Source organism: Pseudoliparis swirei, chromosome 3 (assembly GCF_029220125.1).
Source record: "Pseudoliparis swirei isolate HS2019 ecotype Mariana Trench chromosome 3, NWPU_hadal_v1, whole genome shotgun sequence".
Taxonomy (NCBI): domain Eukaryota; kingdom Metazoa; phylum Chordata; class Actinopteri; order Perciformes; family Liparidae; genus Pseudoliparis; species Pseudoliparis swirei.
In genome coordinates, this window is record NC_079390.1 from 12,995,743 (window position 1) to 13,023,690 (window position 27,948).

Consider the following 27,948-nt stretch of genomic DNA (forward strand, 5'->3'; position numbering starts at 1 on the left):
CGCCATATGCTGCTCTCCTGAGGGGTTATGTGGGTTCTCTTTTGGTCCCTCTGGTGCTCCTCGGACCAGACGTATAGACTACGGGCCTTCTAAGGCCTTTATGTGGATTCTCCCGTTCCGTGCCCCTTGGAGCAAAATGCCCATTCTCTCCTTATCTGAACCAGAAGTATTCATCAGGATTACTTGAAGACTGCACTTTGAACGGACCAGGTTTAGTGCTTGATGCATCACAGCTGTCGCTGTCCCCTATATATCACAACAATGTGCTCCCGCGTAGGCCCCGCCCCTCTACCTGACGGTGAGGCTGGATTGGCGGTTGGTCTCAAACACCAGAAAACAAGGACGGACAGATCACCAAACAAATTAGAAAACTTAAATCACACAAACAAATTAGAAAACTCAAATCCTATCGTAGACAGGGCTACATTATTATATATTCACATTATCATTATGATTATCTATCTTATAAAAATATATTATCAGAGCTACACATAGATAACATATTATTAGTCATAACATACCTAACTAGAATGGGCACTCGGTAGAGCGCATACCTTCGCATATCACAAGATTGGGCATTGAATTATGAACATTTTGGCATTAGTTGCATGCCAATTGGACAAAAATGTATCGTGCTATGGTAAAAAAAAGAGTTTGACCTTTCCATGACCTTGACCTTGACCTTTGACCCGATTGATCCCAAAATCTAATCAAATGGTTCCCGGATAATAACCAATCATCCCACCAAATTTCATGCGATTCAAGAACATTTTGACCTGTTCATGACCTTTGACCTTGACCTTTGATCCGATCGATCCCAAAATCTAATCAACTGGTCCCCGGATACTAAACAATCATCCCACCAAATTTCATGCGATTCGGTTCAATACTTTTTGAGTTCTGCGAAAGATTTTGACCTGTTCATGACCTTTGACCTTTGACCCGATCGATCCCAAAATCTAATCAACTGGTCCCCGGATAATAAACAATCATCCCACCAAATTTCATGCGATTCGGTTCAATACTTTTTGAGTTCTGCGAAAGATTTTGACCTGTTCATGACCTTTGACCTTTGACCCGATCGATCCCAAAATCTAGTCAACTGGTCCCCGGATAATAAACAATCATCCCACCAAATTTCATGCGATTCGGTTCAATACTTTTTGAGTTCTGCGAAAGATTTGGACCTGTTCATGACCTTTGACCTTTGACCTTTGACCCGATCGATCCCAAAATCTCATCAACTGGTCCCCGGATAATAAACAATCATCCCACCAAATTTCATGTGATTCGGTTCAATACTTTTTGAGTTTTGCGAATAACACGCATACAAATAAATAAATAAATAAATAAATACACGGCGATCAAAACATAACCTTCCGGCATTTTCAATGCGAAGGTAATTATCTACAGCTCTATACCAGGAGCTTTAGATGTATCTTGATGTAAAGGCAATGGTGCTTGTGGAACAACATGTTATGAAGATTAAAAGTAAAAAAATGTTCAATAGTTAAGTTATGACTTTTTTGGGCCAAGCTTCTGGAAGTTAATAATCGTCAAACATTTAAAACACAAAATGCTGTTTGCGTTGTTAATGCAACATTCAGAATTTCAAAAATAAATAATAATTCCAACTTGACAAATTCACTCATTTACTTGTCTGTATGAAGTATTATTATCAATACTCTGTGTCAAAATACAGATGTTAAAATGAGCTAAATGGGGCTCACTTGGTGACCAAATGATAATAATAAAAAAAGAAAAAGACTGATGATAAACATTCATCTCTTAAAGAAAATACATATAAATTGTTAACCCCTGCTGCTACTCATAAGCACCAATCTGATGAGTTTATGCAAACATCTTCCTCTTTGTCAGCCTCAGAGCTGCTGCAGTGTGTCTGCAAAGCTAATCATTAAGGATAATAAAACGAAGGTTATGTCACCCCGAGTTACTTAAATCCCAGCCAACCTTTCCCTGGAGCTTGGGCCCAGTCGAGCGTCAGCAGCAACACGAGGAGCAGACATGGAGCAGCAGCTCAAAAGACCAACGTGGAGCAGACAGATAGAGTTCACCCTGGCCGGCATCGGCTGTGCCGTGGGTCTGGGAAATGTTTGGAGGTTCCCTTATCTCTGCTACAGGAGTGGAGGAGGTGAGGCACGTCATGACATCCTCAAACTGAACTACCAGACCGTCATCCGTGCTTTTATGTTGTAGATATGAACTGGCTCCAGAGTTAACGACCATGTGCTGTTAGCCTATTACTGAGCTGATTGTGTTGTAAATATATGCTCGAGCTGTTCTGAACTTACCTTAGTATGTATTTTGTGTGAGAGTATATGTGAAGTGTTCTCTCTGAAACCATACATGTCCAGTTGGAAGGAACATTGGTTTAAATTATCTCACCCGATCCAGGATGTGAGTAGTAAAAATACTCGTGGCTGAATGGTTTTCATAAAAGTTAAATATTTGAGGATATCAAACAGGGATATGTGTGTGACAGTTGACCTGCCATCACTTTCCTTCAGGTGCCTTTCTGGTGCCGTACCTGCTCATGCTGGTGGTGTTGGGGGTCCCTCTGCTCTACATGGAGCTGATTGTGGGTCAGTACACCAGGAAAGGGCCTGTCCACGCCCTGGCTACCGTCTGCCCACTCTTAAAAGGTGATCTGTGGCATTCATTTGATTTCCCCACTCGCTGAACGAGATACAAACTGACAAATTGACTTTTGTTTTTTTTACAATATATTGTGTTTGTCCTCAGGAGTGGGCATTGCATCGGTGGCCATCTCCTTCATCATGTGCATCTACTACAATGTGGTCATCACCTGGGCCCTCTACTATCTCTTCAGCTCCTTCCAGGCGCCGCTGCCCTGGCAGAACTGCAACAACACCTGGAACACAGTCAACTGTACCAACCACGCCACCAACAGCAGCTACTCCTCCACAGCCAGCCAGGAGTTCTTCAAGTAGGCTCTCCCTGTGTGGGAGAATGTGTGATTGTGAAACCAGACTAGATAAGGATTACAAAAACCCTGGTAGCGAGGCTGCTCGCAAAACTCTAACTGGTGATTAGGCTAGAGGTGAACAAATTGTGTTGATACCCAAGACATAATTTGTTATGTGAGGCTAAGGTTAATTGATAACAGTCAAAGAGATGCTATCTGAAGGAAGTTTTACAGCACTTTGAAACCTAAACCTCATCATTTGTCCTGATACAAACAGTTTAATCGTCTGCAGCAGTGGTTTACTCTTTAACTTGTTTGGTGTTTTCTACACAGTAAATTCCCCAGTGTGACACATTCAGTGTTAAAGTGAATTGATTCTGTCAGAGTCATTACAACTAGAGCAAGAGTAAAACCCCAGTGATGACAACGTTCACTGTTACACTGGAAAGCTACGCACCCCCCTCCCCCTTTCAAACTGTGTTTTTACGAGCGCTTTAATTCTGGAAAGACTGCAGTAAGTTTCTCAAAATCACTTTTTTATATCAAAATGTAATGAACAATTGTAGTGTTATAACACTACAAGTGTTATTTACATTTGACACTCGGACTAGTGTTAATCAAATTAACACTTCTCAGTGTAGAATAATAACTTACCAGAGTTGCATTAACGCTGAAATGTTAACACTATGTTCAGTGTTACTTTAAAACTCTTAAGATAAGGGGCCATATGTTCACTGGCTGAGTGTTAAAATATACTCTTAAGTGTTAAATTGACCCTCCCAATTTTACTGTGTGTGGAATGAATGCCACAAGAAATCACAGGCAGTGGTGGGTGAGCAGAGATGTGCAACATGGGCTCCAGAGATACAGCCTTCTTATCTGTACAGGAGCTTCAATGCAAAGCACAATTTTGACTTGACTGACCACTGAAAATGTCCACCTTTAAAATGCAAATCGATATTGAAATGTTTCTTTGTTTAATCTGTAAAATCAGAATATCCCCCTTCAGGGCGCAATAACTCAACATCTAATTATGTGACTATTTGTATCCTCGTGCAAAAGAGAGAGGTTGCTGGCCACCAAATGTAAACTGGAATTTAACGGAAGATAAACACTTACAGGGAAAGAAGATAGTATAGCATCGTAAGATAAAGTGTGTTCAGTTTTGAGCCACAGTGTCAGATTTATGCAATTGTATTTTTCACTCTTTTTGTGGCTTATTTGAAGATATAAGATGCTGGAGCAGACTAGTGGAGTGGATGAAGCGGGAGTGGTCCGGTGGGAGCTTTTTCTCATCCTCCTTCTGGCTTGGGTCCTCATTTACTTTTGCATCTTCAAGGGGGTGAAATCGATGGGCAAGGTGAGTGAGAAGAGAGAGAAATCCGGACAGAGACAAGGAGGCAAATACCAACCTGTGTGTTTGCAGGTGGTGTACTTCACGGCTCTATTTCCGTACGTCATCCTGATCGCTCTGCTGATCAACAACGCACAGCTTCCTGGAGCTATAGACGGAATAACGTTCTTCATCGTGCCAGAGTGGGACAAGCTGCTATCAGTGGAGGTGAGAAGGTAGAGTCCGCGGAGACGAGGAACTGAGAATCTGCTGGTTTTGTTTGAAACGGGAGAGTAGTAGCAACAAACAGGTAGTGAAGGTGGTTATAGATGATCACCATTCTGTGTTACAGGTGTGGGTCAATGCTGCAGCTCAGATCTTCAACTCCATCGGGATTGGGTTCGGCTCCCTCATGGCCATGTCCAGCTACAACTCCTTCAACAACAACGTGCTGAAGTAATGAGACACAATCCTCATACACTAAATGTTCTCCACCAGCAGTGACAGCAATGATCAATAAGAAAGTGTTATAAAAATAATAATAAAACCATCTGCTTTCCTCACAGGGACACTCTGACTATATCCATCATCAACTCCGTCACCAGCATACTGGCAGGTTTTGTCATTTTCTCGGCCTTTGGATACATGTCCCATCTGCAGGGCATCCCTATCAGCGATCTGGCCGTGGATGGTAAGAAATAAAAAAAATATCAGGATAAAAATATAGAAAATAATTGATCCTCATTGATATTGGGCGTGTGGCTGGGTAATTACTCATATAAATGTTTATGTTTTTAAGAAAGTGAGAAAGAGGGTTAGCCTTAGCAGTGTTATAATTATTCATGGTTCTTTGTTATCATTCTTTTATTTTCATGGGGAAGAGAAAGCCCAGCTGCAATGTGATAATAATCCAGTCATTAATAAGAGTCATGATAACTACAGAGATACAATAAATGCATTAATATAAATTTATTTTAAAACAATTTTATTTTGGAAAAGCAAGTGGTGCATTACATTAATACCATCAGTCTGCTTGTTCCAATTCAATTCAATTCAATTCAGTTTATTTGTATAGCCCAATTTCACAAATTACAAATTTGTCTCGGAGTGCTTTACAATCTGTACACATAGACATCCCTGCCCCAAAACCTCACATGAACCAAAAAAAATCCCCATAACCCTCTTCAGGAAGAAAAAAAGAAAGAGAGAGGCAAAGGAGGAGGATCCCTCTCTCTCTCAGGACAGATGCAATGAATGTATGTAATGTGTACAGAAGGACAGATTTAATACATTCAATGAATATGACAGACGAGTGAATAGATAGTATATAAATAGTTAGATGGTCGATGGATATCCATCAGGCAGATGGCAGATGGCGGTGGGAGGAGGGTGGGAGGAGGCTCAACAGAGTAGTGGACAGTGGGAATGGAATTTCCAGTGACCCAGAGGCAGTCCAAGGATCTGATCAGGCAGATAGATTCTAGGCTGTCTCATATGGTCCGGCGACCCCATGAGAAAGCAGACGGGGGAGAAGCCGGGAGATGAATGCATGCAGTCACCGAGTGGCAGCTCTAGAGATGTGGTAACTCTCTCCATATATTGCTCTTTCCATGACAATTTAGTATAATTGATTTATTGCTGTTTCCATCGGAATGGCCACAACTCCTGTGTGTTTGTTGCATTCAGGTCCAGGACTGGTTTTTATTGTTTACCCACAAGCCTTTGCCAACATGCCAGTGTCTCAGCTGTGGGCTGTGATGTTCTTCTTCATGCTGCTTTGCCTGGGACTGGACAGCGAGGTAGTTAACAGAACAGTACTCTTCAGATATAATAATATAATATAATACAATCTTCTTCTTCTTCTTCTCAGTTTGCGATGGTTGAAGTGATGGTGACCAGTCTCATGGACGAGTTCCATCAACATCTGATGACATTTTTCAAGCGTAAGGAGCTGTTTGTTCTTGCTATCTGTGGTGCAGCATGTCTTCTGGGGATCCCCTTGGTCATGCAGGTACGGACTGGGATTTACCGGATGAGCTTGAACCAAAGTGTATCACTTACTAACGAGCTCGTCTCTCTTCAGGTGGGCATCTATGTGTTCCAGCTCATGGACCATTACACTGCCATCGTGTCCATCATGTTTCTTGCATTCTTTGAGGTCATAGCCATCTGTTGGATTTATGGTAAGCAAAGGTTGTGTTTTGGTTTCTCTGCGGCCAGTTAATAGAATGTCCTAGGCACCTTTGTTCCCCCCTTCGAGGCCGTGTGTAGAGATTATTCTCAAAACCAGATGTTGTAAAAGGTCTGGGAACATGCAAACCAAATGTGCACGGCCGTGAACTGAAGCAGCTCTCCACGTGCAGGAGTGAATCGACTTTCAGACAACCACCAGGAGATGACCGGGAACAGACCGAACATCTTCTTCAGACTCTGCTGGCTCATCGTTGCCCCTGTGTTGATCACTGTAAGTCCACATGATTTAGATTTTTGATTTCCTGAACCAATACCGAGATCCATCTGAACGTGTCACCTTCCATGTTTCTTCTTGGGGCAGGTCATCCTGATCTTCTCCATCATCCAGTTTAAACCAGCCCGCTATGAGGACTATGTCTTCCCTCCCTGGGCTCAGGGGGTCGGCTGGGTCATCGCCATGGGCTCCATCATCTGGATTCCTTTGGGTGCCGTTCACACATTGTGGGTGCTACCTGGCTCATTCATGCAGGTGACACACATTAGGATAATTTGTTTGAATGATTGAAGGGACAGCAGTACCCATGTGCACGTGTTGCTACGCCAAGCGATGTGATAATGCTACTGGTGCATTTCTCCTACAGAAACTGAAGCTGTCCATCACACCATACGCCCTGAATAAAAAGTCAAAAATGCCGTACTATGAGATGGGAGGAGAAACACGTCCGGGCCTCGCTGTCATCAGCTACGACACCCAGCCACCTGAGAAACCTCCTATTCAGACTAACCTGTGATGGCTCTTGACCAAGAGTGGACATGATTGGGCGACTGCGGGTCAGTGGTTAGCAGGTCCGTCTTTAATCAGGGGGTTGGTGGTTCAATCTCCGCCCTAGTCGATGTGTCCTTGAGCAAGATACTTAACCCTGAATTGGTCCCCATAGCTGTCTACGGTGTATGAATGCAACATGATTGTAAGTCGCTTTGGATGAAAGCGTCAGCTAAATGACATGTAATGTAATGTAAGATAATCACTAATTGTTTGCGGTTACTTTGAAATCTTCAACGAACTTAAAACAAGCATACTACAAAATAATGAGCGACATGCTCGTGAGAACGTGCTGCTGCACATCTTCCATGCAGACATATTGAAATGCACATTTTTGTGAGACTATTCATTTAATTTGTTGTAAATTTGATGTTTTTGCACTTAGTTTTTTAATTGAAAAGACGTTGTAAAAAAGCAGCATTTGGAATCCGTTGTTGTGTACATCTTTAACATCCGGCTCCAAATAACAGACACACACACACACACACACATCTTTGCTAAGGGTGCCATCTCTTGGCCATGTCAGCTGATGCAAGTATTAGTGTTGATAGTTCTGAGGTCAGGAACTGTCCTGAGATACATTTTCGCCAAGAAAATTCTAAAGTAATGCCACCATTCCCAGTTCACACAGCTGAACTACTTTTGTTAAAAACATGAACCACTGTGGACCATATCATGGTGGCTGACTCATTTATTCGGTCAAATGCAACTCAGGGCACCGCTAATAAAGATGATACACGCCAGTGGTAAACAGGGGAGTACGCGGGCCATGCAATAGTTCTATGTCATGTAAGTTGTAATAAAAGCCTGTCAAAAAGTGCACAGCTTGTGATTTCTACAATGACTCAACAGTGAACATAACACAAGACCATAATTCACTTATGGGCAATTATTTTTATTTATTCATTCATTGAAGGAGAAATTTTATCTGTGAGGTACACATTTCTAGACGAGTTAGTGTCTTCCCCGACATAAGTTGCCATTCTTGTAATTCCTCATAAATGAATCCAAAGTGCAGAATGGCTGAAATTACACAGGCAAGAAGGGGTGGATAGTAGAAACCCCTTGTGCTCAACAGACAAGGGCACATGTGCCCCTCCCCCCACCCCCAGATTACCTGAGTGGTTGAAAGCCAACGGGTAACTGAATGGGTTTGTGACAACATACGGTGACAAAAAGTGGCGGCATGGACAGCCTGGTGTTAGTGACCGTCGTAAGACAGAGTACTGTCTATGGTTAGTGTAAGACCACATCTAGCCATGATCTAAAGTTAAAACATTTATTTAAAAAAAGATTAAAACAAAAAAGCTGCCACTTATAAACAGCAATTACTCTTTCCACTTAATTTCAAAAAGATATGTCTTGTGACCTACAAGAACAGAGACAAAACATGTGCAATCAATGGCATACTCTTCCCTCTGAAGTGACGCTCGTGCGGATGACCACGCGGCCCAGGAGCAACTCTCTCCTCTCGTTTGGAGTCGGCTCAGTTCAGGGACCGGGCTCGACGCTTCACAAACACCAGGTTGCTGCATTCAGTAGTATTTTCGCAGTGGTTTACAAAGTCCACGCCCTTAATTTCCTCCGACAGCCACCTTAAGGCTCAAGCCCTCTTTGACCCACACAGCTGTAGTTGATTTGTTTTAAACACCCCCACCCACCCTAGCCCAGCAGAGGTCGCTATGGAGTCGCCATGGCTGCCGTCTTGTCTGCTCCTCCTACAGCTTCCTGTTCCACTGCTATGACACCTGCTCGACTGGCCTCATCTGCATGTCTCCAATCTGGTGACACAAACAAAAGAAATCAATACAGAAACCAGCCGTCAAGCTGCTGATCGATTTCACGGTACAAAAATCTATATACATACATACATACATACCTGGACATGAGGAGGGGCACTGAGAACAAATGTGACTGCACAGGCTATGTCTTCTGCTTTCAAACACTGAAAAGTGGAGAAAGGAGGTTTTACTGATGCAACAGCACTTTGGTCTTTTCACTTTCTGCAATGCATCTCGTGACTTGCGTCAAATGTGCGCTCCTACTTTGATACTCTCATACACTGCAGCTGCTTTCTCTGGATCACTGTTGTGGTGCCGGAAGGCAAATTCGGTCTCAACTATTCCAGGAGATATGCACTGCAGGGAAGGCAAATGCATTGGAAAAACGTTCACATTTGCTGCTCACACGCCGACAGTCTGGGGAAAAGCTGAATGACTTGCTGTGCGTGGAGTCGTTTATGACACAGGTCTAAGCAACAAAAAAACCTAACACAACCCTGACGACAGCTAACTTACCGTGGCTCTGATGTGGGTGTTTGCTTCCCGCAGCTCTTGCCGTATCCCCTCAGTCAAAGCGGTCACAGCGTATTTAGTGGCACAGTAGAAATGCTTATCGGCACTCGGAACCACTCGGTGCCCACCCATACTGTGACGGGGCAGGAAGGGAGTGAGATGGTAACCACGTTACTTTAAACAACTCTACTTGCATACTTCTAGAGCATACTTCTCACAAGTCACATTTATGTGTATGGTTTGACATCATATACAGTGTCTCAATGGGCTGTACAGGCCCAGAGCTCCTCCCACAAATATACAGTTTAATCCATTAATAGATAGTAAAATTCATCAGTTATGATAGATCCTCACGTTGTCCCGTGTCCAGGCTCACAATGGGCTTTACTTAAAGACTGATGGATTTAAACCACCTTGAACAAGCTGGCTGAGGTAGTTTCAGAACAATCAATACATTTGTTCTTCGATCCAAAAGGTGTAGCCGACCTGTTAATATTGATGATGTGGCCATCGTCCACATTCCTCTCCTTCATCGATTTGTAGGCCTCTCGGGTGCAGATAGACAAAGCCAAGACGTTCACCTGCAGGGGAAAAGGAAGATATCAGCTTCATGCGTATCTCCGTTTCCACCGGTCTCTGTGTGCGCTACATGACACGTCGCTAAAGTTGATATAGAATAGGGTTTTGTGGAATTAGATTTTTGCAATATCTAAGAATACCATGTGATGAAAAAGAAACAGCTGACTGATGTTCATGGGGAGCAGCTGAACCTGCTGGTCCTGTCCAACTTGTGGCTTCTAATCTTCTCCCGTGGTGACATTGATAGTCGGCAGGTTAAAGCCAACGTGTTGGCAAGATAGGGGGAAGTGACCAAACAAGGTCAGCGTACAGATTAAACACAGGCTAAAAATACACTGGTGTACACATTCATGTGGGCTGCCATGACAACAGATGGACGAGCGTTACGAATGCAGGACTTGGGAGGCAGGGACTTTGGAACAGAGGGTGGGGGGGGGGGGTCTTCAGTGGTCAAGAGCTCGATGAATCACAATGTGAGGTTTAAACAAGAGAAAAACTGCTGGCTTTCATTAGTGGGCCTCTGCTGTGCTTCTCCTCAGAGCCAATGAAGCAGCCTCTGTGAGGGGATCTGTGTGTGTGTGTGTGTGTGTGTGTGTGTGTGTGTGTGTGTGTGTGTGTGTGCGTGTCCACCTGCACATTTCTGCTTTTACTCTAATGGACGACAACGCTCTACAAACACAACACTTCCAACTGTTTCAGCTCCTTCTTCTGTTTCTTCTGGTTGAGTAGAGCCCCATTAAAAATCAATATCACATAAACGGAAGAGGATCATTTTAACTAACCCTACTCCAAATAAAGACACGGCTTGTTTCAGCTGAATATATATTTGCGTGTCTGTGATGATCCACCCACGTCAATCATGTTCCTCCAGCCCTCTGTTTTTCCACTGAGCAGGGGCTCACTGTGGGCCAGTCCGGCGTTGTTGATGCACACGTCCACGCCCTTGTGTAGCGTCTTGATCGCTGAGAACATGGACAGGATCTCCTCCTCGTTGGACAGGTCACACTTGTAAGGGATCAGCGTGCCGCTGTAGCCTGCACTCTGACATTCTGCTGCCAGCTTCTGAAAATACACAAAAGAAAATCGGACCCAATTTAACAAACATTTGCCAGAGGATAATAAACACAGAAATACTCGCGCCTGTTAGGCAAGAGCTAGACATTATTAACCCGCAGCATCATAATTACGATAGCTAAACACTCTCTACTCGTTTAGAGATGAGGAAAACAGTGAGAGCGTGTGCAGCCGTAAAATCAACACCACATCAGTTGAGGGCAAGAGCGGCGCCTGACAGCGCCGCTGAAGCCACAATCACCATGTCCGAGTACACCGAACAAAATGCGTATGAATTGAAATTTTATTTTTGACCAACATCCAAATCATGACTCTTGGATAAGAAGAAGCCAGCATTTGCACCGATGGGTTGCCTCTTCCTTCGGGTTCTAGCGGGCTGAGCCTGATGTCTCGCTCTGGGTGCCAGTCAGACAGGGGGAGGGGGGGCAGTGCTGCTGGAAGACCGAGATGATGCACAGCACGGTAACAGCAAGGTGTGTACTAAATGTTTAGAAAGTGGATGTCCAAAGGAAAAACTAACCTCGAACAAAAGATCCCGTGTCCTGCAATAGTCAGAGCATTATTTGAGGACATATTTTGGGGGTTGGTCCTATTTGATGCAGAAACTGGACATTACAACCATTTTAACTCTTAGTCTTAGCCAACGATTTCAACAGTGTATTTGTTACTTCCCAAGTGGCCCTGGTTGGGAATCACTCACAGAAACAACAATCAACAATACATGTGGGGTTTAATCTCAATCACACACGAGGAAACCGCACAGGCTTCTTTCTACATTCATCCATCAAAGAATCTGCACACACCACCTTCTGCACAACATGTAACATGTGGTCAATTCAGAGACAGAATTCAAAGCAGCCATGTGACACATTGAGGGTATGGCCGTAAAAAGGTAGCCCAAAAACTTTATGTATTTATGCCTATTCCCAAAAAGCCTTAACAGTAATGTGGGAACTTTCCAACTATTTCTTTAAGATCAACAACACATTCCTGATGCGCTTGGACGTTGAGACCTGAATCTTGCTTTAAGGGCAGAGTGAAGCACGTTGTGAAGTAAATATATCAATCATAGCTCACAATGTTGAGCACTGTGGTGCAACTAATCTGAGCGATGAGGCCCCATGATCTGATGCCTTCTAAGTACCTGCAATTTGGCGACAGTTTATACAGCCGGAATATAAATGAAGAGAGCAGAAGAGAAAGGCAATCACTCATCACATGGAGGACTGTGGATCAATGTGACTAAAGTTGTGGGATTTTCTGTTAAAGGTCTGACATCTGGACATGAACCGACACAGCATATCTGCAGATTGTGGAAGCTGCTGCAGCCAATCCTTCAGGGAACTTGTGTGAAGCCTGCTTTTTGTAATCTGTATTGAAGGATCATTTCGACTTTTACATTTTTATTTTCAAACAAAACATGTAATAGAGTGAATGGATCCTATCTCAAACTTGGGAGTCTGCAGATTTCCCTTGCTCTTCTTCTAAGCCGTTTAACTGGGATTATTCAGAGTGACGGTATTACCCGAATAAAGCTGTAAAAATGCTAAAACACTGAAAACACTCGTCTCATCTGTAAAGCCTTAAAACCAGCCTCCTTTCCCCCGTGTCGGGGAACCATTCCCTTGTTCCCATCACCTTGAATGCGAGGCTGTGATCCCTGGTCAGTTCAGACATTAAAGTTAAGAATCTGAACTGCCTTTAGACCAAAGATCTCACTTCACGCCCTCCCTTATCCCTGAAGGGACAGGCTTTCCGGCCGGAAAGGAGCAGGCCGACGACTAATGGAGAGGCTCTTTATTCAGAAAGGAGGTTAAAACATCGAGGGGAAGCCACGCCAGCCTTTTGTCCGGAGGGGGAGAATTAGTCGTGTTGCTGAGGTTTAAGTGGGAGCAGCAGAGCAAACAGGCTGTGATCTTGGTCCAACTGCAGGAAGTCTCAGGCCGTGAATCTCTGCGTGTGTGTGAGTTCTGGCACCGGCTCCGCCGCCGCGGCCAGTGCCCGCCCTCGCACAGGACACGCCTCCAGCAGTGGCACTGCAGCACCCTGACCTACAGATAAGGCAACAGCAACATAGCTGGCAAATGCACTCCACACGCAATCCATTCATCACAAAACCAAATGAATACACTGGAAATGTGCAGGTGAAGCCTGTTTGGTGTCACACCTTTTGAAGCAGAAGAAAAAAAGAAAAACCCCAGCGAAACATATTTTGATGACAGACGGCAGAGCTGCTAAATAAGCCCTGAGGAAACACATCAAACTGAAGATCATTATGTTCAAAGGCAAAGCCCCACACACACACACCTCAATGCAGCCTTTACATTCTCAGCTACTTGGTGTACTAATCTTGTATTTCTTTTTACATACATAAGCTATTTCCATATCAACTGTCTTATCACTACTTACTTACATTACTCTCACATGGTTGTTTGTGGGCAGTTATAAAAAGACCGCACAAGCATACATAGAGCTCGGCAGTACAACTTAATCACTGTTTGCTCTCACGCAGACAGACAGTCTCGATAAGGCCGACACCGAAAGATAAAAAAAAATATTGGACAATTCAAAAGGCAAATGATACAACCGGCCATAAAGCCTTTCCATGTCAGAGTAATGGGTATGAATACACCCACGCAGCACTCCGACATGTTTACATGCCTACAGAGTCACATTCACGGCCGTTGAGCCCTGCAGGGAGTTGTTGTATCAGCTCCACGATGCATAGGAGACTATTGTTCCACACCATGGTCATCGATCATTCGCCCGCTCTCATGGAACTGGTGTAAAGGGATCGGCGAAACAACGCGCTGGAGAAGTGGGAAGGGATCAAAAATAGAAAATGAAGATGCCAAAACACTAAAAGGCAGACTAGAACTAAGTGGTGAGCCAGATCAATAGCACAAGGCGTCATCCATGAGCGGAGAGCGCCGAGAAATGAGATTTGTCTCAGGTTGACTCGGGAGATCTCGCAGACAACAGATTAATTGTGTTTTAGACTCCCGTGCCTCCTCTTATTGTCTGAAAAGGTAGTTAAAAAATAAATCAAAAATTCTAACGCAGCCAAAAAGAAACTCCCCTCTTAATCCCTTCTGTCCCAAATCTTAAGTACTTGTGACACAGACAACTATTTAGCCTGTCAAAATGCATCCTCATCCTCATAACAGAGACTGTTGTCCAGTGCTTACAGTGTGCAGAGGGAGGGAGAAGTAGAGGGTTTGGGTTGGCAGCCACAAAGTGAAACAGAAGGAGACGGAGAAGCATAAAATCAAACCTGAGGCCAGTGCATCAAAGAAGATCAAAACACATTCAGATTCCAGAGCGAGTTGCTCTCTGAGAAGGAGAACAGCAGCACAGGGCGGCTCCTGCAGGCGAGGGGAAATCCCCCCCAAATGATGAACTCACATTGAGGCTAATTTAGGGCCAATATCTTTGCAAAGCCACAAACGAAGACAGAAAAAAATGTGTTAAGAGAGACCGTGATGTTTTCACAGGGAGCCACAGGGAGCCAAAGTACAGGGGAAACGCATTGCTTGGTTGTCGGTTCCTTTTCTGAAAACAAACTAACAATAAGGTCTCTGAGAAATCTTTCCTGCTGAGCTACTTGCGCTGTAACAGAAAGATAGCCTGAGCACAATCGTACCGTGGGGTCAAAGGTGAGAGTCGGTTATAGGGGTTATAGGTTTCTCCATAAAGAATCACACACACACACACACACAAGCAAAACATCTTGTTTGTTTGTTTTTAAACCAGAGATGTGCTCGTATGTTCTTTTGGGACTGAATAAATCTTAGTTGACTTTGACCAGAATGAAAGACTATTTGACTAATGGAGTAGAAGTGGACGGAGCTAATCGGCTGTATAGCAGCATTGCAGCAGAGGGGACGGTTGTGCAATTACCTCTTCTTCACCACGTGCACGGTGAAGGAAAGACTGCCACCGAAAGGTTCAAAGGTCTGACAGGGCAGTTTTACAGCACTTGCTTCAGGACAGACTCATCAAAACAAAGAGATAAGAAAAATAATTACACTCTTTGTTGGTAACTACACTCATTGACAGAATCCTGAGGAGTTCCAATCAAGGACTACGTATTAACTCTTCGCCCAAATGACCCTTGAACCTAAAACACGGTGACCGAGAAAAAAAAGAAAAGAAAAAACTTTGTCCGTGATAAAAGATAGTCATAGGCTTTTATAATCTTGAGAGTCTCAACTAAAGACAGAGCAGGCCTCCAGGTGTTGTTGCGTAACAGACTGGTGTAACCAGTGTGGTGGCATTTTATTTTCCCAAACAAAGTGATTGAAATCAGGAGGCGGCGGCGGCAGCACGACTTCTTTTCAAACAGTGGGAGGATGGCATTTCTGCCTGCAATACTTCAAAAGATGAACGACAAAAACAGAGCAACCTTTCGTCACATATTCACATGGGACTCATACGATTAAAAAAAAGTGTCTCTCTGGCTCTGTTTGTAGTTGAAACACGCTGAGGGGGGAAGCGTCCTTCTGGTGAACCAGCATCCATCACGCGGCTCATGTGATAAGGAATTCCTGCATCTGTACAGCACCGTTTGCTCTCGTTGCTGGGGCCAGAGCTGGCTGGAGCTACAAGCCGGAGCATGAAGCACACTGCGTCTCAGACCACGGCAGCCCAGAGCAGGCAACTCAACCAGACGGAGGCGGCGCCATGATCGGAAGAGTCCGACATGAAAAACCTTTTCAAACTGCGCCAGCCCGAGCTTAGTCTTTCCAGTGTGTGAGTTTAGAATAACCATCAAATGTTTAAAAAAAAAAATCTAACAAACACCCAGCGACTCATCTAATTTGGTCACAGTCGAAGCGACAACAATCTACTTTGCATTCTTTCTCGGCTACCTCCCCCATCCCCACCCTAGTCCTGAAAAACTAGAGAGAGCTTTCCTTTGCACTCTGCTTGGTCTCCGCTACAAATAAACATTTAATAACAAGTGCCGGCCTGCTTCTGTTGTTGCACTTTGCGTTTGCACGGTGACGCCCGCCCCCCCTACGCACATCTGAGGCCCCCCGTTGCGCATGCAGATGCACTCTCACGGAGAGGAGAACTACATAAAGTCTTCAACAGGACAGGACAAGAAGCGTCCCTCCCATCATCGCAGGAGGGGCACGTCACTGCCGGTAAACCGTACACCTAGAAAGGTGATAAGCACGGAGAGGACAGCGCAGCGGTGGGAGAGCGGCTCACAGGGGTCACTGAGCTGCCGAGAGCAATCAGACTGTAAATCATAGGAGGCCCAAGGGATTTGGTAGAAATAATTAAAAACACTCATGACATGAGCGGTGGGAGGAAAATGAACCGAGTTTGTACAGTACTGCGGCAATAATGCACTGTAGTAAAACAGGTCTGAGAAAACTCCTAAGTTACGGACAGAATTCCCGGTTGTTTCTCACAGAGGCTTCAGTGAGGAGGAATAAAGAGAGGCATCTTCTCCGCCTGCTCTCGAGGGCGTATTAAATCGTCCCTCAAGCGTACAAATCAAACTCCCTGCACAAATTGCACATAAGTCTGTCAACTTGGAAGGAGAAGCGGTGAAGGAGAGGTTGGAACGACTGTCAAGGTGACAATGTGCCGAGGTCAGTGGCGTCACAGAGATGAATGAGACTGATTTCTTTTCAGCATCATCTTTCCTTGTGCTATAATTCCGTGTTTCGATACCCGGGAGTCAGCGATCTCCTCAGGCCTGACGCTTTGGGAGGATTCACATATGAAGAAAGATTTGTCGCGCTGGTGACAACGGCGCTTTACCTGGGGGCAGAATCTACGGGAACGTGACGGATTATTAGTCAGGGATACGTCTCTGTCAGCTCAAGTGGAAAAATGTGCAGTCAGCGGAAAATCTTTCTGCTTGGGTAAGACAACAGATCGGGAGCCTGAAGAAGGAGCTAACTTGATAAGCTCAGGAAAAAATTGACACGGGTGAAATGAAAACAGCAACTGTGCAGGTGAAGATAGCGGTGCTGTGACAGGTGACGCAGCAAAAGAGCCCGCCATGACCGGGCGATTATATGTGGACCCCGGGAAGATTAGCGGTCGCTAAGGCGTCAGCTAATGGGGATCCAATAAATAAACAAATAAACAAATAAATATAAAGAGGCTAAATGGGATTTTACAATATAGATCAATTCAACATTTTGCTATAACTAACAAGACCCCACCCCACCCCAGAGCAACAGCAGCCCTGACCTGCACATAATGCAAACACATTAGTTATGGAATTCCCCTGCCAAATGTGGGGAAAGCAAACAAATGAATGGTAGTCTTAAAACTAATACTTGGGTTTTAAACCGGGTATTATTTGAGGTGTTGTGACAACTCACTGTATTTAATACTGCATCGCGTTGCGCTCGGTAAGCAGCTCTAACAAACCCAACATATGGGCTGTGTGAGCCAGACTGCTATCAACCAGGAGCTTTAGTGGATGTACTCTTCGACAGATATGAGCTCAGAGACGAAGAACATATTTCAAAACAAGGCAAAGTTCTCAAAAGACAAAAACACACATATAGAGTTATATTAATTCCAGAGAGGATCCATCCCTCTATGGCAATCTCACTGCGAAAAAGCCCAATTCTGTGGCACGGCACTGTCCTGTGCACGGAGGCCACTTCTAAACATGTTATGTCCCCAAACAACACACTGTGAAGAGAGCGCTCTTCCGGCGAAATAAAAGTGTCTTCCACCGGCCTCTCGGGGTTTCACAGGAGTTAATGAGAAGCTGTGTTGCTGCTCCGTGGACGTCGTCCCCAACGTCTCCATTCCTGCACAGAGCCCATGGTGACCACACGGCTCCCTTCAGCTCGCTGCTCTCCTGCTGCCAACTCTACGGCCTCGCAGACAGCGGAAACAATGCCGCAGCCGGGACTCCCCACCCTGCTTTCTCCACGTTTTACTCACGCTGAAAGCTCCAACATTTGAATACGTTTATCCTTTCAGCGATGTTTTATCTGGTGGACTACGAGCGGGAATATTGCTGTTGGGCAACGCTGAGATCAAAAGCGAAAGAAAAGAGTTAAACACCAAAATGGAAGTCACAAACAATGACCTAGTGATGGACACTTGCACTCTCCACTAGCAGCAAGAACCCAGTTTACGTTGCACAGAGCACAATATAGACTTTGTCCCCCAACGCACAGACAACTCTCTGAGGTCTTGTACAAGTGATGAAATCTGTCTCAGAATGAGACACGACACTCCACACAACCCGAGATCAACAGTTTGTCAAAAATATTCACTTAGTTTAATGTCTCATAATCCATAAAAGAATAGTGAAGATTGTTCTGGCTCTGATCAGCTCTTAAAGGCCGACTGATTGTATGAATACAAAAATACTAAAACAAGGATTCCAATGTTGTGACCTTGTTTTTTAACAGACAGGGGCTGAAACAAGCTGCTGCAGTTAACTATTGACAGCTGGGCCCATGTGACCCGAATATGAATGGAGGGAGGCTATCTATTACGCAATTCACACTCACTGTGTGCATGTATGGACATGTGTGTGTGTGTGTGTGTGGAAAAGGTGGAAAAAATGCCTAGACTGAAGACCCAACTGAAATATGTAAGAATTCCTATTTTTAAATAGAAAGAGTAATAATTTACGCGCTTCTTGTAATTCCTGCTTTCACAACACCATCATCAGAGTTCCTGAAACTGTTGCTCCAATGTTCAGTTTTTGACAAATGTTGTTATTGTAAACACCAAAGTTTTATTAATTTAATTTATATGACTACTACCATCAAATGCAATGTGTGATGCGGTATTCACACAGGTGGATGCACTTGGGTGACATTCTACCGTTAAACGCCTAAACGTTCAAATATGACAGTGTTGTTAACCACCACAGGCCTGCTAAGCTAAGCTACAGCACTCTGCTCTAAACCAAAACACATCAGCTGTCTAAAAGCTGTCCGAATGAGGCCTCTGGCAGCCCAGTGCCGGAAGCTGGGGCGAGAGGAGGCTTAATTATTGGCTGGCAAGATAAGCAAGGTGCATAGCCTTATGGCTTATGGTTGGGCAAGAGTTAGAGGGGTGGGGTCATTGACTGCCTTCTGGTCTGTACTCCCAACAATTAATTATTATTTTTAATTACAAGCCATAAATTCACTGGTTCAATATGTGGATGACAGATAGAACATAAGGTTACAAACTTAAAGTTCAAAACATAAATCAAATCTGGCACGAATACTTTTATTATCACAGAGTTAGGCTCCATTGTCACAGAACTAATGAAGCAACGACCGTAAAAATATGACAAAGTGACGCGTGTGTGTCTATAGACACACTGGATAATGTTTGTTCCAAACTCCATCGGAAATGAAAACGACGAAACCAAAGGGAAATGAAAGAAGTGGATCAATAGAACAGTTTGTAAAGTGATATTTACAAGGGATGGGCTGCTGTAAATGGATTGTCTAAAAATGCATTCATGGTTAGGAAAGGTAGAAAGTTGGATCAACCTGAAACAGATGATCGGAAAAGCCGTTCATGTACACTAGACAGGACATAAATATACATTTGGTGTCACACAGGACTGGGGACGCCCTGGCACCACTGAAAGACCCCATAAGGCCTCCACTGACACATCTTTGGAAACTATGATGAGGTAATGTGACTCCACCTGAACAGACACTGTATTACTGCATACACTGTCGGTGGCTGGAAGGATGGCAGGGTGACCCACCAGCTCCTGTCCCGCTAAGAGCCTGTCGTTGGCAGGTATCAACTCTCTGAAATGTAACTTGGAAAGACCAACTGCGTCCCTGGCAGCTCTGTCAACGCTGGTCTGCTGCTGCCCCTGACCTCTAACCCCACTGCACAAGGTCAATCGAAAAGAGAATGATTTTTCCAAAAAAGGATTTATAATAGAGATTATTACAGATTAAGGGGGTTGTGGGATGTTCAGAGTAATGCTGGTTTAGGAGCATCGCATTGGCCTCACGGGGTGGGGTGGCACCTGTAATATTCATATGATAATTCTGAAAAGATAGTCGGGATTTAGCTGACGTCACGGTTTTAGATAGTATACAGTTCCTACAGTATAGCGACCACATTAGTTGTTTTGGATTACATAGTAAAATATATTATCCCGGGTCCGTTCAAACTATTCATAATGAATACTTATTCTTTCATAACACTGGCTGAGGTTACCCGGCGTTACAGTTACCAGACTTCAGGTCAACGGCCGTCGGCGTCCGTTGACTCGAGGTTTCTCGCTGAAGTTGTGGAGCTAATGTTAGCTAACAGTCCCGTTGGTTCGCTCACGTCAGGTTGTTGTTGCTCTAAACACAGCTAGCTTATCATTTAAGGTGTTGACGATAGTCAATTAAATGCCCCAACCTCTATTTTGTCGACATTCCTGGCGCAACCGACCACCCGCATGCCTTGCTGGACCAGTGCCCGGGCAACAGCCGCTCCAATGCCCACCGAGGCTCCGGTCACCAGGGCCACTCTGCCTTTCCACCGCTCCATCTCCCCCGGTGCTGGACACGCAACCACAGCCCTTCGTGCTGGTCCTCTGTCGGCTCCGTTCACGCTGTCACAGCCGCGGATATCAGGAGTGATGAGGTGTGTTCGAAATGAGGGATGCAGCAGCGACAGCCTCCCGAGTCAGTCCGCCCAGCATCCAGGACAGCGGCGGACAGTGTGCCGGAGCCCGGATCCATGCGCGCCTCGAGATGAAATATGAAGAGCCCTGGCCTGAGTAGATGTTTGGTTCATACCACCTCCCACTTTCTGTTGGAGCCCTGGAACCGAGCTGCCGTGAGTGCTCCCCGTGGGTTGTCCTCTACCGCCGCCTACTGGGCATAACTCAAATAACTAAACGCCTCCACTAAGGATTTATTTCTAAAATAACATCTCACAAAAAAACGTATGAGGAATACTATTTCTCAGAATCATACGTTTTTTTTGTGAGATGTTCCAAAAAATTAAGTAGTTTTGATAGTTATTTTAGAAATAAATCCTTAGTGGAGGCGTCTTTAAAACAAACATGACAACTGAGTTAAAATATAAACACCAATATATAAATGTCACATACATATACATAGAGGTTTACAGTAACACCTTTCTGGTTTGTTATTTAATAGGTAATTAATCGTTTGCTCACAGAAGAACACTATCGTCATCCATCTTCTCAAATCTAAATATATATGAGCTTTTGAAGGTCAATAAAAACACAGTAACAAAATGATAATGCATATTAATAAATATCTTTTATTTTGTAAATTTTTCACATTGCGCTCTTAACTTCACACCCAATTCCTCATTACAAATGGATGTTTATTCCCTGTAAAACCTTTATATTTAGAATTTCTGTACACATTTATTGGTACAACCTTCACCACTAAACTGATGTGTCACCAAAGAGAGAGAGGAAAAAAGAAAACATAAAATAAGACTCCTAAAATGTATCCCCAATATCACAGCTTGCAAAGAGTTACCAATTAAGGATTCCACTGTGCTCCGACCAGACAACTGTTACCCTACAGAGGACCAACAACAAATAGCTAGGCTTGGTCGGAAGAAGTACATGTGAGAAAATGGCCAAGAAATGAGATGGAGAAGTGTGTTGGTGTGTAAGTGGAAAAAGAGAGAAAGAGAGAAAGACAGATGATCAACCGAAAGTTAGAATCACATTTACTTTAAAGGAGAAATGTCTGATCAAGACTTCAAATGTATTTCATCATTATATCTTTCTAAAGATGTTGGAGCAGTGGTCACAAGTGTTTTATCCCAGGGGAAGGTGCCATTAGTGCACTTAGTTGACACTGGTGGTGGTAAACCACTTTCACACTTACTCCCCTAAGTGGCATGGCAGTAGTTGGTGAACTTCTCCTTCAGGAGTTCTCTGTACTGGAGGCGGTTGTTGTAGAAGGACCGGTTTCTTTCCAAAAAGGCCTGGATTTCATCCTGCGTCAGACAGTTATCTTCATCTGAAGTCACTTCGGAATCCTCCTGTTAGGAACACAGCCAAGTGCAGGAGGTTACACGAGAGCCACAATCAAACCAGTGTATTAATATATTTTCATGAGGAAACCCCCCAGAAATGTAGTCAAATATAAAGAATATGATATCATACAGCAGATATTTGTACTTTGCCAGTTCAAGAGCCTAGTCATTGTGCATAAAGGCTCAGTAGCATGACAGAGCCGGAACCAAATCGTCTCCTATCTTTGAGTATCTTAAATACATTTCTCACTGACCAGAAGCTCCATGAGACTTGCGTTTCCCTCTGGAGGCCTTGCAACAAGACTGAGGTTCGCTTCAGTTGCTGCCCATGGTAATCGCAGCACAATGCTGGCGATTGCTTCGCCACATAAGGAGGAAAATATATCTTTGGTTCGGCAAGTTTGCGATGATGGAGGACTGTGGCCTGTCGCGTTCCCATCCGACGTGCAACCGTCGCCTTTTTGTCCCTGCGGAAATATGCATACTTTAGATGAGACATAGTGTTAAATATTCCACTCAGAGGTCATGAATTCTACAGTTTGTTCTCCCACCTGATCGTGGCATAAACCCTTGCCCTTTCTTTTCTTCTTTTTACTCTTGCATTGAGCGTTTGCCACAGAGTGTGGCCAGCAGTCTACACAACTGTCTATTCCATCCTCCTCCTTGTCTTCAGCACAGTGATGGGCACTTGGCTCATCTACTGCAGAAGATAAGACAGAGACACGAGTGTAGGTAAAGCAAGGCATGTTTAAAAAGATCCCAATATGGTTCTCACTATCTCAGAGCTGCTCAAACCACACCTGCGTCGCCATGGTTGCACATTCCCTCAGAGCAGGCAATATAAGAACCTTCTTGCGATCCTGGCTCACTGCCCTCCATACTTGAAGAGTAGCCACAGTCACTACCATTGCTATGGGGGGTCAACTCTGTAGAAACACATGGAAAAACATGTATAAAGCACAGGTTTAAATGAGTCATTGTTCAAACATGGGGGAAAAACTGTAAATATACTAACGCTTCCTGACTTTTTCAAATAGTCTATATGTGCAACAAAAATGAGGCGGTTTCGATGCGCCAGAAACGAGCGGAGCAAACGTCAGCTGTACAGCCTCGTCTACTTTTCTGCATTGTTTAATTAAAGGACTTTCAGGATAATGACGAATTTGACTTTTATGTAAAAAAGATACTAACATCAAGTTACAATGTGCAGTGTAATTACACTGCATAAGATATATAGAGTTCAGTAAACTGGTCGGGGGGGAGCGCTTTAAATGAATACCCTGTTTGCTGTCGTCTGGGCAGCTGCAGGAACTGCTTCCAATGGCAGCGATGCTCTGATCACATATGGCCTCTTCCTCCTTCTCCTCATCGGGGCTACCACAGACCTTGCAAGTGGCTTCCACAGACTCAAGAGAACCCTGCAACAAACCAAATGGGACAGAGTCAAATAAACACGGGCAAACAGATGTACAGCTGCAGATGAACAGTTATGTGCAAGGAGAGCTTCAGGTCCCACACACACCTCAACCAGATGGTTCTCCTTGGCCTTTTCCTCCTGTTCAGATATGTCAAAGCCACACTTGTTTTTGCGACGATTTTTCCGCTTTTGCCTCTTTTTCTCCTGCTTCAACTCTTTGGCCCTCTTCTCCTCAGACAGCTCCTCAACAAACTGCTCCAGCCGACTGATGCCCTGCATCTTCTCCACGGCCATCTAGGAGCAGGTTATAATTAGTACATCATCACACAGCCTTAGCACATTCGTCATCTGATGAATCTGTCGGAAATTATACCATACAATCACAGAATTGGAAGTACCTCAAAACTTTTGCGTAGTGCATCGATTCCCAAGTGGAACAAGATCTGCCAGGTCTGCTCCTCTGCTCGTAGTTTCTGCCAGATCCTGTGCAGCCGCTCATACAGGTGAATACCCAGACAGGTTAGGACTTCTTCTTGTGCAATGTCAATGGTCTTGGCATGTCGCTCTCTGCGTCTTTATAACAAATAAAAAGAAGCAATGTCATCAACTGAATTCAAAGAAACATGGCATGACTGAAAATGCCTCAAATGAATCAGAGTTGCTCGAAGGTAAACATGAGGCATGTAGTATTCACTGTCGGAACCTGAACTCACTCAAAGCCTCCTGCAAACTCGGGCTCTGCCCGGCCCAGGAGGTGAGCAATGAAGTCGGTCTCGCAGCACACATGGATGTGGCGTTCATGGGGGCAGCAGCAGAGTCCCTCATACAATGCAGCGCAGTACCCCTTCTCTTTGCTGCAGTCCAGCTCCCCGACAAGGATGTTGTACGCCCTCAACACTTTATTCTTGCAGTCAGTGCAAAACCTGCAGACAAGAAAGTACCGTACTACACAGTCAATGGGGTTCTTTCCAAAACTCAAAGAAAAAGGTTATAAGAGTCACACGTCACCTGTGTTTATGCAAGTATGTCTCCAGTGTCTCTAAAAGACAAGCACTATCAATGAGGACCACCTCGTCCCTGCACTCCTGAGACATCAGCTCCCATATGTCCATCCAGCTTCCCCTGGAAGCAAACAACTATTATGGCTATGCCGTCCCAATGCACAATCATCATATCTTAAACCTGCTACTGATGTTTATATATAAAACCATCAACGGGGGGGACGGGACAGGACATCACATGGTACAAAGGGATGACAGATGTTCTTCAGGCTGGAGATGCTCAAACATGTTGTTTTCTAATGTATTTCCATCGTCACTATGGTTGGCAGGAAACAACTTAAGCACAAGGGTCCTGGGAAGAGTTACTATTCCAACTTCTCAAACATAGCCTCTTAGCAATAACATCCTAAATGTTTTGAGGGAAAGAAACAATTGATACAGTTAAAATAGGAACATGACTCACCCCAGCGGTCTAGGTTTGTGTGTGTCTAAGGAATGTAACTGACAGCGTTTGTTCTTTTTACTTTTTGGAATGGCATCAATCATGTCATTCAACTTTGACCTGAAAAAGAAAAAAAAGTTGTCCATTTGCTACATCCGACACTCAAACTCAGTATGTGCAAAGTTTGAAGTTAAGATATTTTTTGTTCCCTCGGTTTTTACCTACCAAAATTACTTTCTCATAATCAATAAAAAAAAACATTTAGCCTTAGCTGTTCTCTTTTTATAATACATGGTGTGATCGATTGGGCAGTGAAAATGAAGGAAACATACTTTCTTTGCATCTTACCCGTGGACGTAGAAGAGGGTGTAGAGCTTCTTTGCGTCTGCTAAGCAGGCGTTAGTGACAGAGAGCAGGCCTGTGGGTTTCACCGTGAGGGGCTCCAAGGCTGGGTTCCCCGATTCTACTAAATGCGAGAAGAGGCGCTCCACACTTCGCCTGCAGCCCACGCATGTCACCAGCTGAGATAACGCAATGTACACCTCTCGGGATGTCACCATCATGGCGATATTCAAGTCCTGTTGCTTTAACTTGAAGTGGTGCTAAAAGGCCAAAGGAATCATGCGTCTGTTACCACTTTGTTGACAGGTCACATGGAGACAAACTACTGCACGGAAAATTAAAACTACTCACCTCGGAAAATTGTTTCCAATGAGACGCGTTTATCTCTTGGCCGTCAACATCCAAGACGGTGTCTGAAAATTCCATCACCATCTGACGACAAGAGACAATATACAACAGTTAATGTACATGATGGAAATTCTCAGTGATTAACTCTTTCAAAAGATGAAGATAATAATATTAATGAGTCAAGATTGTCTTTACGGTTGTTAAAATGTATGTTTTTTTAGCTTTAGTTTTTTACTGAGATGGCATTGCTTGAAGCCTGTTGTCTTCCATCCGTCCACGCCCTACGTTTTCTTTATTTAGTTGTGTAATAGACTGAAGAAGGCTAGGAAACAGTTTGTGAGGCGGGGACTTCACATTTTGATAATGATCAGTGCTTGGTATTAACCAAGACTTGGCTTCTGGACCTCAAATCATGTGGCTTATGATTGAATTAGCCCACTTCACACCTGTGGCTTCGAAAGGCAGTGGTCACACACATGTGGGAAAGCCTACTGACCGTGAGACTATCATCGATATACAGGGGAATCTGTCTGGAGACAAATGGGTAATCCTCTTCCCCTTCCCTGCAAACTGCCACCAGATGTGCCATGACCTCCTCCAGTTCGGCTGTGGTGAAGCTCGCCTGCAGGGGACAAAAGCACACGCTGGTGACACACGCACACGCAGGTGGCACGCGCACACGCAGGTGGCACGCGCACACGCGTTACACTAGGCTAATGCTAATATATCTCGCGGGTCATTGAGGGCCAACTGCAGCATCACCCTGTCACTACGAGCTATTTTACAGAACATAAGGCCACACCACATGTCACAACATGCAGACCATTTACTGATATGACGTTATTAACAATGAAGTACAAACAGGTTTGTCTTGACCGGCCGCTTAGGGAGTTATGGTATAATGTTTTAGTTTGAGAGCTCCATTTGTAGCTGTATTGGGTAGTAGTTTAAACAATGATCACATGTGTAATCATGCTAACGCCGAAGGATGTAGGTTATGTGTGTTGCGCAACATCAAACAGAAACCGGCGGCTAACCGGTGATCGTTAGCCTGCTAGCTAGTATCATTTGCCATTCCAATGTTAGAAACTCAGGAAGCCGGTCAGCACAATATGTTCAAGCGATTACTCTCTGCTCAACTCAATAATACATTAATACATATTAGATGTACAGTGTTGGACAGTGTTAATATCGTTGTCTACATCCCGTCGATTAAAGCAAACTTGGCTAACTTACTTGTTAGCATCGCTGCCCTAAAGCTAACGTTAGCGAGCTCGAACACGGCTAATATAAAGTTGGACTGGGTGAATGGCTATTTAGCAACTGTCACTTCCATTAGCTTATTCTTCTAACGTTTAAAATAGACCAAAATGTGTCACCGTGACACAGTAAAGGAACATCTGAATAAAATAACCCATTGTGCGTACTTACCTGCTTCTCAAAGTTCTCCTTACAAATAATAAACAAGTGCGACAGTGAGTGAGGCTGCTACGGTGGCGGAATCTTCATTACTGATGTGACCTTTGCCCCCTAACCGTCGTCGCTGATGTTGAAATGCGCGTGGCCTCGAGGGGGCGCCTTATTGCTATATTTGTGAAAGAGAAAAAGTGCTACGTTCACATACTTAAAGTTGTTAAATACATTGTTTAAAATAAACGAGTGAGCCTTAAGGAAATCCCCCTTTTTACTTGCTTGTTTCTTTTTACTAAACAGTTTTATTTAAATATATATATATGATATATATATATATGTATATTATATTAAAGCATCTTTGAGTGTCTAGAAAAGCACGATATAAATTCGAAGTATTATTATTATAATATATATTTTACACATATATAGAGATTATAGTAAATATGTTATATATATATAAATATGTTATATGTAAATAGATAACATTGCTATATATATACACTATATATATATAAATTATTTATATACATTTTATCTCTATATATAATATAAATGTTATCTAGAAATATATATGTTATAGATATATAAATATATAATATATATATAAATATGTTATATAGAATATTTATATATATATATTTCCATCCATCCATTATCAATACCGCTTCATCCTCATTAGGGTCGCGAGGCGCTGGAGCCGATCCCAGCTGACATAGGGCGAAGGCAGGGGACACCCTGGACAGGCCGCCAGTCCATCTCAGGGCA

General features: G+C 43.9%; 3 protein-coding genes across 4 annotated transcripts; 1 reads left to right on the forward strand and 2 right to left on the reverse strand.

Moving 5' to 3' along the window:
- Positions 1-261: 261 nt before the first annotated feature.
- On the forward strand, positions 262-7,264 carry si:ch211-283g2.1 (sodium- and chloride-dependent GABA transporter ine). The gene is made up of 14 exons (XM_056411369.1): positions 262-298; positions 1,967-2,152; positions 2,529-2,663; positions 2,764-2,968; positions 4,175-4,307; positions 4,374-4,508; positions 4,633-4,736; positions 4,847-4,971; positions 5,967-6,079; positions 6,151-6,291; positions 6,364-6,463; positions 6,644-6,744; positions 6,835-7,002; positions 7,115-7,264. The coding sequence occupies exons 1-14, from the start codon at positions 262-264 to the stop codon at positions 7,262-7,264; spliced, it is 1,833 nt and encodes a 610-aa protein (XP_056267344.1).
- A 906-nt stretch (positions 7,265-8,170) lies between these two features.
- Positions 8,171-20,947, reverse strand: dhrs11a (dehydrogenase/reductase 11a). Its single transcript, XM_056411728.1, has 7 exons — positions 20,610-20,947; positions 11,022-11,231; positions 10,077-10,171; positions 9,594-9,723; positions 9,342-9,434; positions 9,176-9,241; positions 8,171-9,077 (listed from the first exon to the last, which is right to left on the reverse strand). The coding sequence occupies exons 1-7, from the start codon at positions 20,739-20,741 to the stop codon at positions 9,036-9,038; spliced, it is 768 nt and encodes a 255-aa protein (XP_056267703.1). The 5' UTR covers positions 20,742-20,947; the 3' UTR covers positions 8,171-9,035.
- A 515-nt stretch (positions 20,948-21,462) lies between these two features.
- On the reverse strand, positions 21,463-27,292 carry ggnbp2 (gametogenetin binding protein 2). Of its 2 annotated transcripts, XM_056411658.1 has the most exons (14): positions 27,202-27,292; positions 26,267-26,392; positions 25,774-25,854; positions 25,429-25,682; positions 25,102-25,200; positions 24,646-24,759; positions 24,351-24,560; positions 24,036-24,210; positions 23,743-23,931; positions 23,500-23,638; positions 23,021-23,146; positions 22,772-22,920; positions 22,475-22,687; positions 21,463-22,226 (listed from the first exon to the last, which is right to left on the reverse strand). In XM_056411658.1, the coding sequence occupies exons 2-14, from the start codon at positions 26,357-26,359 to the stop codon at positions 22,074-22,076; spliced, it is 1,995 nt and encodes a 664-aa protein (XP_056267633.1). In that variant the 5' UTR covers positions 26,360-26,392; positions 27,202-27,292; the 3' UTR covers positions 21,463-22,073. The 2 variants fall into 2 exon arrangements, with proteins under 2 accessions (XP_056267633.1, XP_056267634.1); XM_056411659.1 differs by lacking the exon at positions 27,202-27,292 and having other exon boundaries at positions 26,267-27,177.
- Between the last annotated feature and the right edge of the window lie 656 nt (positions 27,293-27,948).

Coding starts and splice junctions, on each gene's coding strand:
- dhrs11a (XM_056411728.1), bottom strand. CDS start 20,741: ATGGAGCGGTGGAAAGGCAGAGTGGCCCTGGTGACCGGAGCCTCGGTG. Junction 11,232..20,609: donor GGAATGTCGACAAAATAGAG/GTTGGGGCATTT, acceptor GTGTATTTTCAG/AAGCTGGCAGCAGAATGTCA. Junction 9,435..9,593: donor ACACCCACATCAGAGCCACG/GTAAGTTAGCTG, acceptor CCTTCCCTGCAG/TGCATATCTCCTGGAATAGT.
- ggnbp2 (XM_056411658.1), bottom strand. CDS start 26,359: ATGGCACATCTGGTGGCAGTTTGCAGGGAAGGGGAAGAGGATTACCCA. Junction 22,921..23,020: donor GTGCAACCATGGCGACGCAG/GTGTGGTTTGAG, acceptor TATCTTCTGCAG/TAGATGAGCCAAGTGCCCAT. Junction 22,688..22,771: donor AGGGTTTATGCCACGATCAG/GTGGGAGAACAA, acceptor ATATTTCCGCAG/GGACAAAAAGGCGACGGTTG.
- si:ch211-283g2.1 (XM_056411369.1), top strand. CDS start 262: ATGTGCTCCCGCGTAGGCCCCGCCCCTCTACCTGACG. Junction 4,509..4,632: donor ACAAGCTGCTATCAGTGGAG/GTGAGAAGGTAG, acceptor TCTGTGTTACAG/GTGTGGGTCAATGCTGCAGC. Junction 4,972..5,966: donor CAGCGATCTGGCCGTGGATG/GTAAGAAATAAA, acceptor TGTTGCATTCAG/GTCCAGGACTGGTTTTTATT.